This window comes from Trachurus japonicus, chromosome 24 (genome assembly GCF_045865225.1).
Source record: "Trachurus japonicus isolate A0001 chromosome 24, Traja_1.0".
In the NCBI taxonomy this organism is placed as follows: domain Eukaryota; kingdom Metazoa; phylum Chordata; class Actinopteri; order Carangiformes; family Carangidae; genus Trachurus; species Trachurus japonicus.
In genome coordinates this window covers 770,287-783,718 of record NC_140930.1, presented here as the reverse complement: position 1 = coordinate 783,718, position 13,432 = coordinate 770,287, and the positions used below count along the sequence as shown (strand labels likewise).

General features: G+C 46.3%; 1 protein-coding gene across 1 annotated transcript in view; it reads left to right on the top strand.

The window, feature by feature from the left end:
* The first annotated feature begins 886 nt into the window (after positions 1-886).
* LOC146961045 (pleckstrin homology domain-containing family G member 3-like) overlaps positions 887-13,432 on the top strand; it is a 28,011-nt gene continuing 15,465 nt past the window's right edge. The window contains exons 1-7 of the mRNA XM_085771645.1: positions 887-1,055; positions 4,426-4,796; positions 7,816-7,916; positions 10,182-10,251; positions 10,331-10,377; positions 11,246-11,396; positions 11,501-11,632. Coding sequence (XP_085627771.1) covers positions 887-1,055; positions 4,426-4,796; positions 7,816-7,916; positions 10,182-10,251; positions 10,331-10,377; positions 11,246-11,396; positions 11,501-11,632 — 1,041 coding nt within the window. The remainder of the gene's footprint in view (positions 1,056-4,425; positions 4,797-7,815; positions 7,917-10,181; positions 10,252-10,330; positions 10,378-11,245; positions 11,397-11,500; positions 11,633-13,432) is intronic.

Sequence of the window (13,432 nt, the reverse complement as noted above, 5' to 3'; positions counted from 1 at the left end):
TGTTGTCTCTCTCTCCTCCTCTCCTCCTCTTCTCTCTCTCTCCTCCTCTTGTCTCTCTCTCCTCTCTCCTCCTCTTTATCCTCCTCTCTTTCTCCTCTTCTCTCTCCTCCTCTTCCTCCTCTTCTCTCTCCTCCTCCTTTTCTTCTCTTTTCCTCCTCCTCTTCTTCCTCCTCCTCTTCTCTCTCTCCTCCTCCTTCTGTCTCCTTCTCTTCCTCCTTTTCTCTCTTCTTCCTCCTCTCTCCTCCTCTCTCCTCCTCTCATTCTCTCTTCCTCTCTCTTCCTCCTCCTCTCTCCTCCTCCTCTTCCTCCTGTGTGTGTGTATGTGTATGTGTGTTGGTCTCTTCCTGTTTTATTGTGAAGGAGGACTTCCTGTCTTGTGCCCTTCACAATAAGAGTCCCCCCTTGACTCCTCCTCCTCTCTCCTCCTCCTCTTTCTTCTCCTCCTCCTCCTGTGTGTGTGTGTGTGTGTGTGTGTGTGTGTGTGTATCTGCCTCTTCCTGTTTTATTGTGAAGGAGGACTTCCTGTCTTGTGCCCTTCACAATAAGAGCCCCAGCTGGTTGACTCCTCCTCCTCCTCTGTTTGAATCTCTGCTGCGTTCTGCTCCTCATCAGTCTGAGCTCATGTGTGTGTCTGCTAACATCTGTGTGTGTGTTAACATGTGTGTCTGTGTGTGTTAACGTGTGTGTGTGTTAACGTGTGTGTGTGTGTTAACATGTGTGTGTGTTAACGTGTGTGTGTGTGTGTTAACGTGTGTGTGTGTAGTTTAAACCCGTGAGGCGTTCAGGCGTCTTTGCAGCTGCAGGAAAAAGGAAAACTGAGAGGAGTTTTTCAGTTTTTTTGGGAAGTTTGAGTGAGTGAAGAAAGAAAGAAGCTCCTTGTGGAGCGATGGGACACCAGAGGATCAGGTGGAGAGGAGGAGGAGGAGGAGGAGGAGGAGGAGGAGGAGGAGGAGGAGGAGGAGGTGCAGCGGTGGTGAGGTGGTGGTGCTCCGAGGAGGAGGTGAAGATCTCCTGGAGGAGCGTCAGGGAGGAGCGCCGGCTTCAACGACTGTTTGGTGAGAAGAGATTCAACTGCTTCTTCTCCTCCTTTTTCTCCTTCTCCTTCTCCTCCTTCTTCTCCTCTTCTCCTCCTGTGTCTGAACGTGTGTTACCGATGATGTCGCTGCTCGGTGTGTAACCATAGATACGTGTATATATCTATGGGTGTGTTAACGGCCGGCGAGGTCGATGGTCGAAGGTCGAAGGTCGCTGCTGTGTTTGAAGGTAAACAACAACGAGGCTGAGCTGTGACTGGTCGTAAAATAAACCACTTCCTGCTGCGGTCAGTGAACGCCTCGCGGCTTTGAACTGTCTGGCAGGAAGCCAACCAGCTAACGGACAGCTGTGTGTGTGTGTGTGTGTCTGTGTGTGTGTGTGTGTGTGTGTGTGTGTGTGTGTGTCTGTGTGTGTGTGTGTGTGTGTGTGTGTGTGTGTGTGTGTGTGTGTGTGTGTGTGTGTGTGTGTGTCCAGCCTCCACAGTTTGAATGCAAACACTCCTCCTCCTGTTTCCTGGATGTTTCTCCAGATGCTTTAAAGCAGCCCAACCCAGTGTGTGTGTGTCATTTCCTTTTCAGAATAAGAGCTCACAGTTAAAACAATAACTTTATTTTGTTGTTTGTTTTATTTATTTGCACCATAACAATCACCGAAACAGAAATGAAAGGGAGAAAACCTGTTAAAAACCTTTTATGGGCTTAGAATAAAAACACCTCCCTGACACAGAGATTCAAAAACTGTTCATTTTCCAAGAATATTTGTCTTATTTCTTGTCAAAATGTCTCATTTCTAGTCAAAACTAATCTCTTTTCACTTAAAATAAGACTCATCACCTAAAAATTAACTTGTTTTTAGATAAATTTCACATGAAATAAGTAGAAAAATCTGCCAGTGAAAGCACGTTTTTTTGTGCTTGTAATAAGAAAGAAAAACTTGCTCCACTATCAGATTTTTCTACTTATTTCAAGTGAAAATCTGCTTGAAAGAAGTAAAAAGTGTCTAAAAACAAGCTGCTTTTAATGTGATGAGTCTGATTTTAAGTAGAATGAGGTTTGTTTTGACTAGAAATAAGTTTTTGCAGTGTATTCATAACAGAGTATGAGTGTGAAATGACTGAGAGCATATAGAGGTGATGATGATCTAATGAGAACTGTAGCTACTAACTATCAGGAGTTTTGATGTATCAGAGGCTTTCAGTCAAGCTGCATGGGACTAGTCCAGTTGTTTTATTGTGAAAGGTCAGAGGACTTCCTCCTCCTCCTCCTGTGTCAGGATGCACTGCAAAAATTCAAAATCTTACCAATAATATTTGTCTTATTTCTAGTCAAAATGTCGTTTCTAGTCAAAACTAATCTCATTCTACTTAAAATAAGACTCATCACATTAAAAGCAGCTTGTTTTTAGACACTTTTTACTTCTTTCAAGCAGATTTTCACTTGAAATAAGTAGAAAAATCTGATAGTGGAGCAAGTTTTTCTTTCTTATTACAAACACAAAAAACTTCCTTTCACTGGCAGATTTTTCTACTTATTTTAAGTGAAAATTTGTGTGAAACAAGTGAAAATGATCTAAAAACAAGTTCATTTTTAGGTGATGAGTCTTATTTTAAGTGGAAAGAGATTAGTTTTGACTAGAAATGAGACATTTTGACAAGAAAGAAGACAAATATTCTTGGAAAGAGTTTGAGTTTTTGCAGTGTGAAGGTCTGATGGAACATTTAGCAGTTGGTATCCCGACTCTGCTCCCTATCGATCAACCACATCTGGGTTTAATACGATCCATATAATTATTGATCCTGGCCGTTTAACCTTGTCGACTAACGGAGACATTTCATTGGCCGATGAGCAGTTGTCTTGGTATTGATTATCTCTCTCATGTTCCTGTTCCCGCTCTTTTCTAAACTTCTGCGATTGTTTTTTTACTTTTTTGCCACTTGACTAAGTTGTCTGCTTGGTGTTTTGTGTTTCTGTGGCGTGGGAGGCGTATCATAGCAACGCTGACAGAGCTTTCTATTGGTCAAGAGATCCACATTCTGGTAGCAACAGTGACACAGCAACATAACGGTGTCTCATTGGCCAATGAGGAGCTCAATGTACGTTCAAATTAGGTGGGAATTTTGGAAAAAAGTGGTAAAATTTCTCAGAAGGTGAAACATTTCTAGCTGTTAGCTGCTAGCTGTTAGCCGCTAGCTGTTAGCTGCTAGCTGTGCTAACGGTGTGTTCCAGCTGTAGGGCTACAGCTGTTGAGTGTCTGTCGTTGTGTCTTCTGTCTCAGGTGGACGGTCAGTGTCTCTGCTGTTCAGATACTTAGCTAAATCCCTGGATTACGGGTTAGCCGGTACGTCGCTCCGCCGCCGGCACCACACAGCCGCCACGCCGCCGCCATGTTGAGCAGCGGAGACGAGAAACTGAACCCACTGTTTAAAACAGTAGCTAGAGGCTAACTGTTAGCACGCTAGCTGCAGATATGCTAGAGGCTGACTGTTAGCACGCTAGCTGCAGATATGCTAGAGGCTAACTGTTAGCACGCTAGCTGCAGATATGAAGGAGTTTCTCATCGTCTGTTCAACATGGCCGAGGTGTGAAAACAACTAGATCTGATCACAATCAATCAATCAATCAATCAATCAATCAATCAATCAATCAACGATCTGATCAGAACATATTGATCGACCAGCTTCATGTAATCACATCAAACCGACCAATGAGAGAAGAGACACCTGTGATTCAGGTGTTATTAGCTTAATTAAATGTATCATTATATTATTGTTTGCCCCTTTTTTTGAGAGAGAGAAATTTTGCCATATTTTTTTTTTCTTAAAACTTTTTTTTTTTTTTTTTTTTTTTTTTACATCTTACCACTATTTTCTAGAAATGTTTCAACTTTTTTGGAGAAATTGTACCACTTTTTTTTCCAGAAGTTTCTCTATAATCTTTCAAAAATGTAGCTACGCCTAATTTAAACGTGTGATTGATTGTTTGTGTATTTCTGGTGTTTTGTCCAATGGGGGTCCGTGGTCTAATTTGTGTCAGTTTTGGGTCCTTGATGTAAAAAAGTTTGAGAACCAGCGTCTATGTGCAGGGCCGTTGCCAAGAATTCTGGGCTCCCTAAAAAATACTAAAGTGGGCCCCTGCCCCCTGACTTGTCCACTTTTTAAAAAAATTTTTTTAATGTATTATCATTTCTTATTTAGCCTACTTTGTTTTGATGCTAATGCAGCATTACTATGAGTATTAGTCAGGGTCTTATGCAGAATAAATCAGTCATACAAAGATTAGACTACTGGGGTTTTTATGGGCCCCACTGGGCGCTGGGCCCCTACACCACTGTCTTCTAATTTATTAACGTCAGACGTTACTTACTACTGATGACATCATCCCCCCCCCCCAGAGTCGCCCCGCCTCTCCTCCGCCTCCATCAGCAGCAATGACCGCGCTCCGTCGGCCACGCCGTCCGACCCCGACCGCCGGCCGCTGAGCCTGATCTCCACTCTGTCCTCGGGGTCCGGGTCCTCTAGAGACGACAGCCCCGCCCCCAACCCGCCTGGCCCCGCCCCCCCCAGCGTGGACCTGGACCTGAGCCCCGTGAGGGGGCGGAGCCACAACAACAACAACAACAGCATCAAGGCGTCGCTCCACCGCCACACGGTCCGGACCGGCAACATGGCGCCCAACCCCCAGCTGACCTACCTGGACCGCGTCGTCATGGAGATCATCGAGACGGAGAGGATGTACGTCAGAGACCTGCGCATGATCGTAGAGGTGAGGTACAGACAGGAAGTACAGCAGCCCTTCAAAGTAAAGTACAGCAGCCCTTCAAAGTAAAAGTCTCGATTAGGAATGTCACGATTATACATTGTCTTAGTGCGATTATTATCAGAGAAATAATCACAGTGTCACAATCATCACGATTATTCTGCATTAATTAATTTCACAACACTATGAATGTGTAAAATCAAGTATAGTCAAAATATAATTACATTACATTACTCATTGTTTACACAAAATATTTCAAGTATCTATTAATATATGACCAGTTATTAACCCCCCAGGGGAAATGTTTGAAATATTCAGGTCATGAATTGTCATTTATACCAAATGTTTACGTTTATTTTAGTCGTTTTAATTAAAAATGACACGCTAACATTTAAAGGGATATTCCAGCGTAAGTTTAACCCATGGTCCAACGCACCGTAACACCGAGTTAGACCCCCCCTGGAGAGATGAAGTCTGCTAACCGCTAGCTTCTCCAGTTGTAGCAACTTTAGCAATGACCGCACCATAACAAACAGCGCAGTATACGGATCCACTATCCACCGATCAAAAAGCCACTTACAGCCACAAATAATGCTCAGAACAGCACCAAACGTCATCAACAGTACAAACAGGGTCCCATCCCATAATACGAGGCATCAAACATCTGTTAGCTTAGCCTGGTTTCTACTGAAAAGAGACGAAAACAACTCACCCACTCTCCTCCAGTTATACGCTATGCAGCAACTTTCCGTGTCCAGCACAGAGTCCAGGCACTGACAACACACGTCTGAGGCCGACTGGCAGCACAAACATCTGGTTTCAGCACAAACATCTGGTTTCAGCACAAACATCTGGTTTCAGCAGCCACCGACAGCACAAACATCTGGTTTCAGCACATCTGGTTTCAGCACAAACATCTGGTTTCAGCAGCCGACTGGCAGCACAAACATCTGGTTTCAGCACAAACATCTGGTTTCAGTGGCCACCGACAGCACAAACATCTGGTTTCAGCACAAACATCTGGTTTCAGCGGCCACCGACAGCACAAACATCTGGTTTCAGCACAAACATCTGGTTTCAGCACAAACATCTGGTTTCAGCACAAACATCTGGTTTCAGCACAAACATCTGTTTTCAGCACAAACATCTGGTTTCAGCACAATCATCTGGTTTCAGCACAAACATCTGGTTTCAGCACAATCATCTGGTTTCAGCACATCTGGTTTCAGCACAAACATCTGGTTTCAGCGGCCACCGACAGCACAAACATCTGGTTTCAGCACAATCATCTGGTTTCAGCACAAACATCTGGTTTCAGCACAAACATCTGGTTTCAGCACAAACATCTGGTTTCAGCACAAACATCTGGTTTCAGCACAAACATCTGGTTTCAGCACAAACATCTGGTTTCAGCACAGACATCTGGTTTCAGTGGCCACCGACAGGCAGTGACCACCACACTGACCACTTGATTCCCCCAGGTCCAACATTTAGACTCCACCGGCTCTCTCCCTCTGTCACTTTTAGCCTCCATTTCCAGAACATAGTCTCCACCGCAGCTGCCCCTCTTTCACTTTCCTCCTCCATTTCCTTCAGCTCGTCTTCAGTAAACTCGGTCTCTAACTGATAGTAGCGCCCATCGAAATGAAACCAGTCGTTGTTGTTCTCAAACTCCATAAACTCAGCCGTGTCCGTGATGTTTCCTTCACTAAATCACAGACAGTCTCTTCCTGCAACGAACGGCGTCCTGATTGTGCGTGTGACGTGACGTCGCGTCTAATCTCGCGCTTGTTTACGTGATTCTCTCCGTTCATTTCCCTGTGAACACTCGATAATAACTTTTATAAACTGATGAAGATACATAGGAACTTAGCTGCATTATATGGAGCAATACACACACATTCATCCTTGAGCTGCTGGACTCTACTTCACTCTGTCATCGCCTCCACGCCAGCTGACTACCTGTAACCATGGCTACAACAGCTGACTACCTGTAACCATGGCTACAACAGCTGACTACCTGTAACCATGGCTACAACAAGCAGACATCACAGAATCAAGTGGTCAGTTTGGTGGTCACTGCCTGTCGGTGGCCGCTGAAACCAGATGTTTGTGCTGAAACCAGATGATTGTGCTGAAACCAGATGTTTGTGCTGAAACCAGATGTTTGTGCTGAAACCAGATGTCTGTGCTGAAACCAGATGTTTGTGCTGCCAGTCCACCTCAGACGTGTGTTGTCAGTGCCTGGACTCTGTGCTGGACACAGAAAGTTGCTGCATAGTGATAACTGGAGGAGAGTGGGTGAGTTGTTTTCGTCTCGTTTCAATAGAAACCAGGCTAAGCTAACAGATGTTTGATGCCTCGTATTATGGGATGGGACCCTGTTTGTACTGTTGATGACGTTTGGTGCTGTTCTGAGCATTATTTGTGGCTGTAAGTGGCTTTTTGATCGGTGGCTAGTGGATCCGTATACTGCACTGTTTGTTATGGTGCGGTCATTGCTAAAGTTGCTACAGCTAGAGAAGCTAGCGGTTAGCAGACTTCATCTCTCGAGGGGGGGTCTAACTCGGTGTTACGGTGCGTTGGACCATGGCTTAAACTTACGCAGGAATATCCCTTTAAATTCCTACCAATTCCATGTTACATTAGTCAAATGGACCAGTATCTGAGCATTTACCCTTATTTTTGCGCCACATCTGCCGATACAGTTCCAACATCAAATCTTTGTGAAAGTGACGGTATTTAGGAATCTTTACGATTAATTAATTGTGGTGTTTAATACCACGATTAATTGTGAAAACAAGTATTGGTGACATCCCTAGTCTCCATGCCACTCATTAATGATCTAATAATTTAATTAGGTGTGAGTGTGTCTATGTGTGTGTGTGTTATAATTAGCGTGCTAAGACGCGGTGGATCAGCTGCTTATGTAACAGTGATGATGTCACAGGTCACATGACTCTCTCCTCCACTCACTGATCAATGAGGTTATTGATCTATTGCCCCTCTGCCCCTCCCCCATCAGGACTACCTGGCTCACATCATCGACCAATCAGAGCTGTCGATCCGGCCGGAGCAGGTCTGTGCTCTGTTTGGGAACATCGAGGACATCTACGAGTTCAACAGGTGAGGTCGTCAATCGCTGACATCAGAGCTGCACTGCAAAAACTCTAAATCTTTTCAAGAATATTTGTCTTATTTCTAGTCAAAATGTCTCATTTCTTTTTTATTTTGAACTTTTTATTTTTCCACAAAACAAAACAAAATATCCACTGACATAGGACCCTATGAATTGAAATACAAGTAGATAAAATGCCGTGAAAATGCCGTAAAGAGAAATCGCACAGAGAATAGATATTTGCACCAAAGGGAATAACAGCAGTACAATATCAATCCTAGAGAAACACGACAGTCTCATAATAACCCATAATAACCCACATTCCTCCATTAGACCTCCAGATAGACAGAAATACAGTTCCACCTTTGTTCAGAAGTGTCTGTTTTCAGTTGTAGACTTGCAGTCATTCGCTCCGTTGTGTAGAGTCGTGTCGACCCTTTTCAGTCTCTGTACCACTGAGTTACGGTCGGTGGTTTTGGATCTTTCCAGTTAACAGTTAGTATTTTCTTAACAATCAGTAAAAGTATCCGTAACATGTATCTTTGATCTGAACTATATGTCTCTTGAGGTATAAAATGTCTAATTTCTAGTCAAAACTAATCTCTTTCCACTTAAAATAAGACTCATCACCTAAAAATTAACTTGTTTTTAGATCATTTTCACTTGTTTCAAACTAATTTTCACTTGAAATAAGTAGAAAAATCTGCCAGTGAAAGTAAGTTTTTAGTGTTTGTAATAAGAAAGAAAAACTTGCTCCACTGTCAGATTTTTCTACTTATTTCAAGTGAAAGTTTTTAGGCTTTTTAGAAATCTTTACCACTTTTCCTAGAATTATTTTGAGAAATTTCACCAGTTTCTTCTCAATTTTCCTTTTTATTATTTTTTTCAAGACATTTTACCCCTTTTTGTATTATTGTTTGCCTCTTTTTTTTTGAGACAGAGAAATTTTGCCACATTTTTCAATAATTTTTTGAGAAATTGTACCACTTTTTTTCTTTTTCAAAGTAAAAATTATATAAAAATAAGGTCTTTAAATGTGATGAGTCTTATTTTTAAGTAGAATGAGATTAGTTTTGACTAGAAATAAGACAAATATTCATGGTAAGAGTTAGAGTTTTTCTTCAGTAGATTCTTCGTATTGATCGATGGATTCAGTCTGATCAGCTCGGCCTCGACAGCAGCACCGTTATCAACCACCTCCGTAACCATGGTGACGATTGTTGTTGTTGTTGTCATTGTTGTCGTCGTCTCCTGTAGCTCTCACTGCTTCGTGTCAGAGGGTGAGTTTGTTTTTCTGATCGGCTCCTCCCGGCTGCTCCGTGTGAGGTGGAGTGGACTGGTGTGTGTGTGTGTGTGTGTGTGTGTGTGTGTGTGTGTGTGTGTGTGTGTGTGTGTGTGTGTGTGTGGTGCACAGCTCCACCTGCTGGACAGATGACATCACTACAATGACATTTAACCTACAGTAACTCCTCTCCACTGGTTCTGTTGTTGCTGAACAGAGTCAGAACAGTTTAAAGGAATAGTTCAACATTTAGTCAAATTGGCCCATTGCCAAAGTCATAGCAGTAGGTTCGTTACCTTTAATTCATCAAATACACAATCCAACAACTCCACAACGCTCTGGTGGACAAGTTGTGAGCTGCACATTCACCACGCTATGAGATAATAACACAACGTTACCACACAGAGTTGTTTTAGAGGGAAATACAGAGACTGTTGATGAAAAACTGTCCCTGAAGGCAACACGCATCAGAGGTTTTACATGAATTTCCCTCTACAACAACTCTGTGTGGTAACGTTGTGTTATTATCTCATAGCGTGGTGAATGTGCAGCTCACAACTTGTCCACCAGAGCGTTGTGGAGTTGTTGGATTGTGTATTTGATGAGTTTGATGATGAGGGAAACCAAGAAATCCCATAATGAGCCTCCGTAGCGTAGCTCTGAGCAGCTCACGGCTCTGCTCCGCCGTTCTAAAAACAGCTTGCACCGACAATTAAAGGTAACGAACCTACTGCTATGACTATAGGGATTATGGCAATGGGCCAATCTGACTAAATGTTGAACTATCCCTTTAAGCTTCAGGTACGGTAGATTACCATGGTTACAGATTCACCACGAAGAAGAACAGTAAGTTGTTGTTGTCAACCGGGTGCGTTTGGTTTGGTTGCCGTGTGACCCGGTTGCTGTTTGTAGATGAGCTCATGTCTGTTGTCGCCGTGGTAACGTGTGTCCCGTCCGTTGTCGCCGTGGTAACGTGTGTCCCGTCCCACAGCGAGCTGCTCCAGGCTCTGGACCTGTGTGACAACGACCCCGTGGCCGTCGCCCGCTGCTTCGTCCTGAAGGTGAGACAGTCCACATCCCATAATATCAGTGATGTCATCGCCCTGAACTCACTCCGACTTCCTGTTTGTGACGTTTCAGAGCGAGTACTTTGAGATCTACACGCAGTACTGCACCAACTACCCAAAGTAAGTACCTGTCCTGTCTAGCTGCGTTTCCATCAGCGTGTTTAGATGAATCTAGATGTTTCGCATCAGAACATGATGATGGAAACGCTGTGATTCAAATTAAAATCCCCTGATTCGCACAAACTGGAATACGCTGCTGTGGCCGGGTTTGGTTGATTCTAATGGGATGGAAACAGCTGTATGTGAATTAAGTGACGTAGCCACTTTCAAACCCCATCTGCTCCCGTGACAAGACAACATCAGGGTTTCCGCTACATGTCTAATTGCCCTCTGGCTAAGCCCCGCCCCCTCCACTCACTCGGACAAACAGTCAACATTCGGTGACAGTTGCTATGGCAACAGCTGTCACAGTAGAGACATTTCACAGGAAACAGAAAGATTAAATATCATCTGGAAGTCACCAAAACTTCACTTAGCTTTACTGCTATGGCTGTCGATAGCGACGGGCTAATGTCTGTTAGCCTGTCTATGGAGTTTTACATTATACGTTAGCATTAAGCTAGCGGAGTTTATGCTTAGTTGTGATACTGGCTAACATCTAAACATCTCTGACAATATGTTGCCTCAAATACGTTGTTGACTTAACTTAGAACAGATGTAGACATCCTTGTTAAGTTTATCCAGGTTTAGTTGGGGTTGTGGTCTACTGCATAACTTTATCCAGAGCAGACACCAATCAGACCGTCAGTCCGTCCGGGGGGGGGTGCAAAGTCCGTAGATAGAGACACACAGGATTTTAATTTCTTTTAATGCGCATTTCCCAGTGATTCAAATCACTTTGGATGGAAACATGGCTACTGTCTCACCTGTCTCACCTGTCTCACCTGTCCTCTCTGTCTCACCTGTCTCACCTGTCTCACCTGTCCAGCTCGGTGGCGGCTCTGACTGAGTGCATGAGGAATAAATCTCTGGCCAAGTTCTTCCGTGAGCGCCAGGCGCTGCTGAAGCGCTCGCTGCCTCTCGGCTCGTACCTGCTCAAACCGGTTCAGAGGATCCTCAAGTACCACCTGCTGCTCCAGGTAAACACACCTGACACACACCTGACACACACCTGACTCCCCCCCCTCCCCCCTCCCCCCTGTGAGTGTGACCTCACCCTGACCCCTGATGATGTCATGTTTAGGAGATAGCGAAGCACTTTGACCCCGAGGAGGAAGGATACGAGGTGGTGGAGGAGGCGATTTACACCATGACGGGAGTCGCCTGGTACATCAACGACATGAAGAGGAAGCACGAGCACGCCGTCCGCCTGCAGGTAACAGCACCTGAACGCACCGCCAGGCCGTCCGCCTGCAGGTAACCACACCTGAACGCACCGTCAGGCCGTCCGCCTGCAGGTAACGACGCCTGAACGCACCGTCAGGCCGTCCGCCTGCAGGTAACGACGCCTGAACGCACCGTCAGGCCGTCCGCCTGCAGGTAACGACGCCTGAACGCACGCACCATCAGGCCGTCCGCCTGCAGGTAATGATACCTGAACGCACCGTCAGGCCGTCCGTCTGCAGGTAACCACACCTGAACGCACCGTCAGGCCGTCCGCCTGCAGGTAATAGCACCTGAACGCACCGTCAGGCCGTCCGTCTGCAGGTAACCACACCTGAATGCACCGTCAGGCCGTCCGCCTGCAGGTAATAGCACCTGAACGCACCGCCAGGCCGTCCGCCTGCAGGTAACGACGCCTGAACGCACCGTCAGGCCGTCCGCCTGCAGGTAACGACACCTGAACGCACCGTCCGCCTGCAGGTAACGACACCTGAACGCACCGTCAGGCCGTCCGCCTGCAGGTAACGACAACTGAACGCACCGTCCGCCTGCAGGTAACGACACCTGAACGCACCGTCCGCCTGCAGGTAATGACACCTGAACGCATCGTCCGCCTGCAGGTAACGACACCTGAACGCACCGTCCGCCTGCAGGTAAAGACACCTGAACGCACCGTCAGGCCGTCCGCCTGCAGGTAACGACACCTGAACGCACCGTCAGGCCGTCCGCCTGCAGGTAACGACACCTGAACGCACCGTCAGGCCGTCCGCCTGCAGGTAACGACACCTGAACGCACCGTCCGCCTGCAGGTAACGACACCTGAACGCACCGTCCGCCTGCAGGTAAAGACACCTGAACGCACCGTCAGGCCGTCCGCCTGCAGGTAACGACACCTGAACGCACCGTCCGCCTGCAGGTAAAGACACCTGAACGCACCGTCAGGCCGTCCGCCTGCAGGTAACGACAACTGAACGCACCGTCAGGCCGTCCGTCTGCAGGTAACGACACCTGAACGCACCGTCCGCCTGCAGGTAACGACACCTGAACGCACCGTCAGGCCGTCCGCCTGCAGGTAACGACAACTGAACGCACCGTCCGCCTGCAGGTAACGACACCTGAACGCACCGTCCGCCTGCAGGTAAAGACACCTGAACGCACCGTCAGGCCGTCCGCCTGCAGGTAACGACACCTGAACGCACCGTCCGCCTGCAGTTAAAGACACCTGAACGCACCGTCAGGCCGTCCGCCTGCAGGTAACGACACCTGAACGCACCGTCAGGCCGTCTGCCTGCAGGTAACGACACCTGAACGCACCGTCAGGCCGTCCGCCTGCAGGTAAAGACACCTGAATGCACTGTCAGGCCGTCCGCCTGCAGGTAACGACACCTGAACGCACCGCCACGCCGTCCGCCTGCAGGTAACGACACCTGAACGCACCGCCAGGCCGTCCGCCTGCAGGTAAAGACACCTGAACGCACCGCGATATTTTTTTTCGTAGGATAGGTCCGGGAAAGTCCCGCCTTTACCGCCTCTGATTGGCTAGATGGGCTCCATTTTTGACTCTGATTGGCTAGAAGGACTCTCGCCTGATTGGTTGTTTGTTTTGGCTGTGAAACGGCTGTGAAACGCAGGCTGTCAGTTGTGATAAGTGCCTCTAGATCTACCTGGACTCTCTCTACCTACCTGGTCTTTTTACTAAACTTAACCAACTCCTTTCTTCATTGCCTAAACACAACAATGGACAATTACACTTCTCTCAAACTCATAATGTAAACTTGGAATATACATTTAA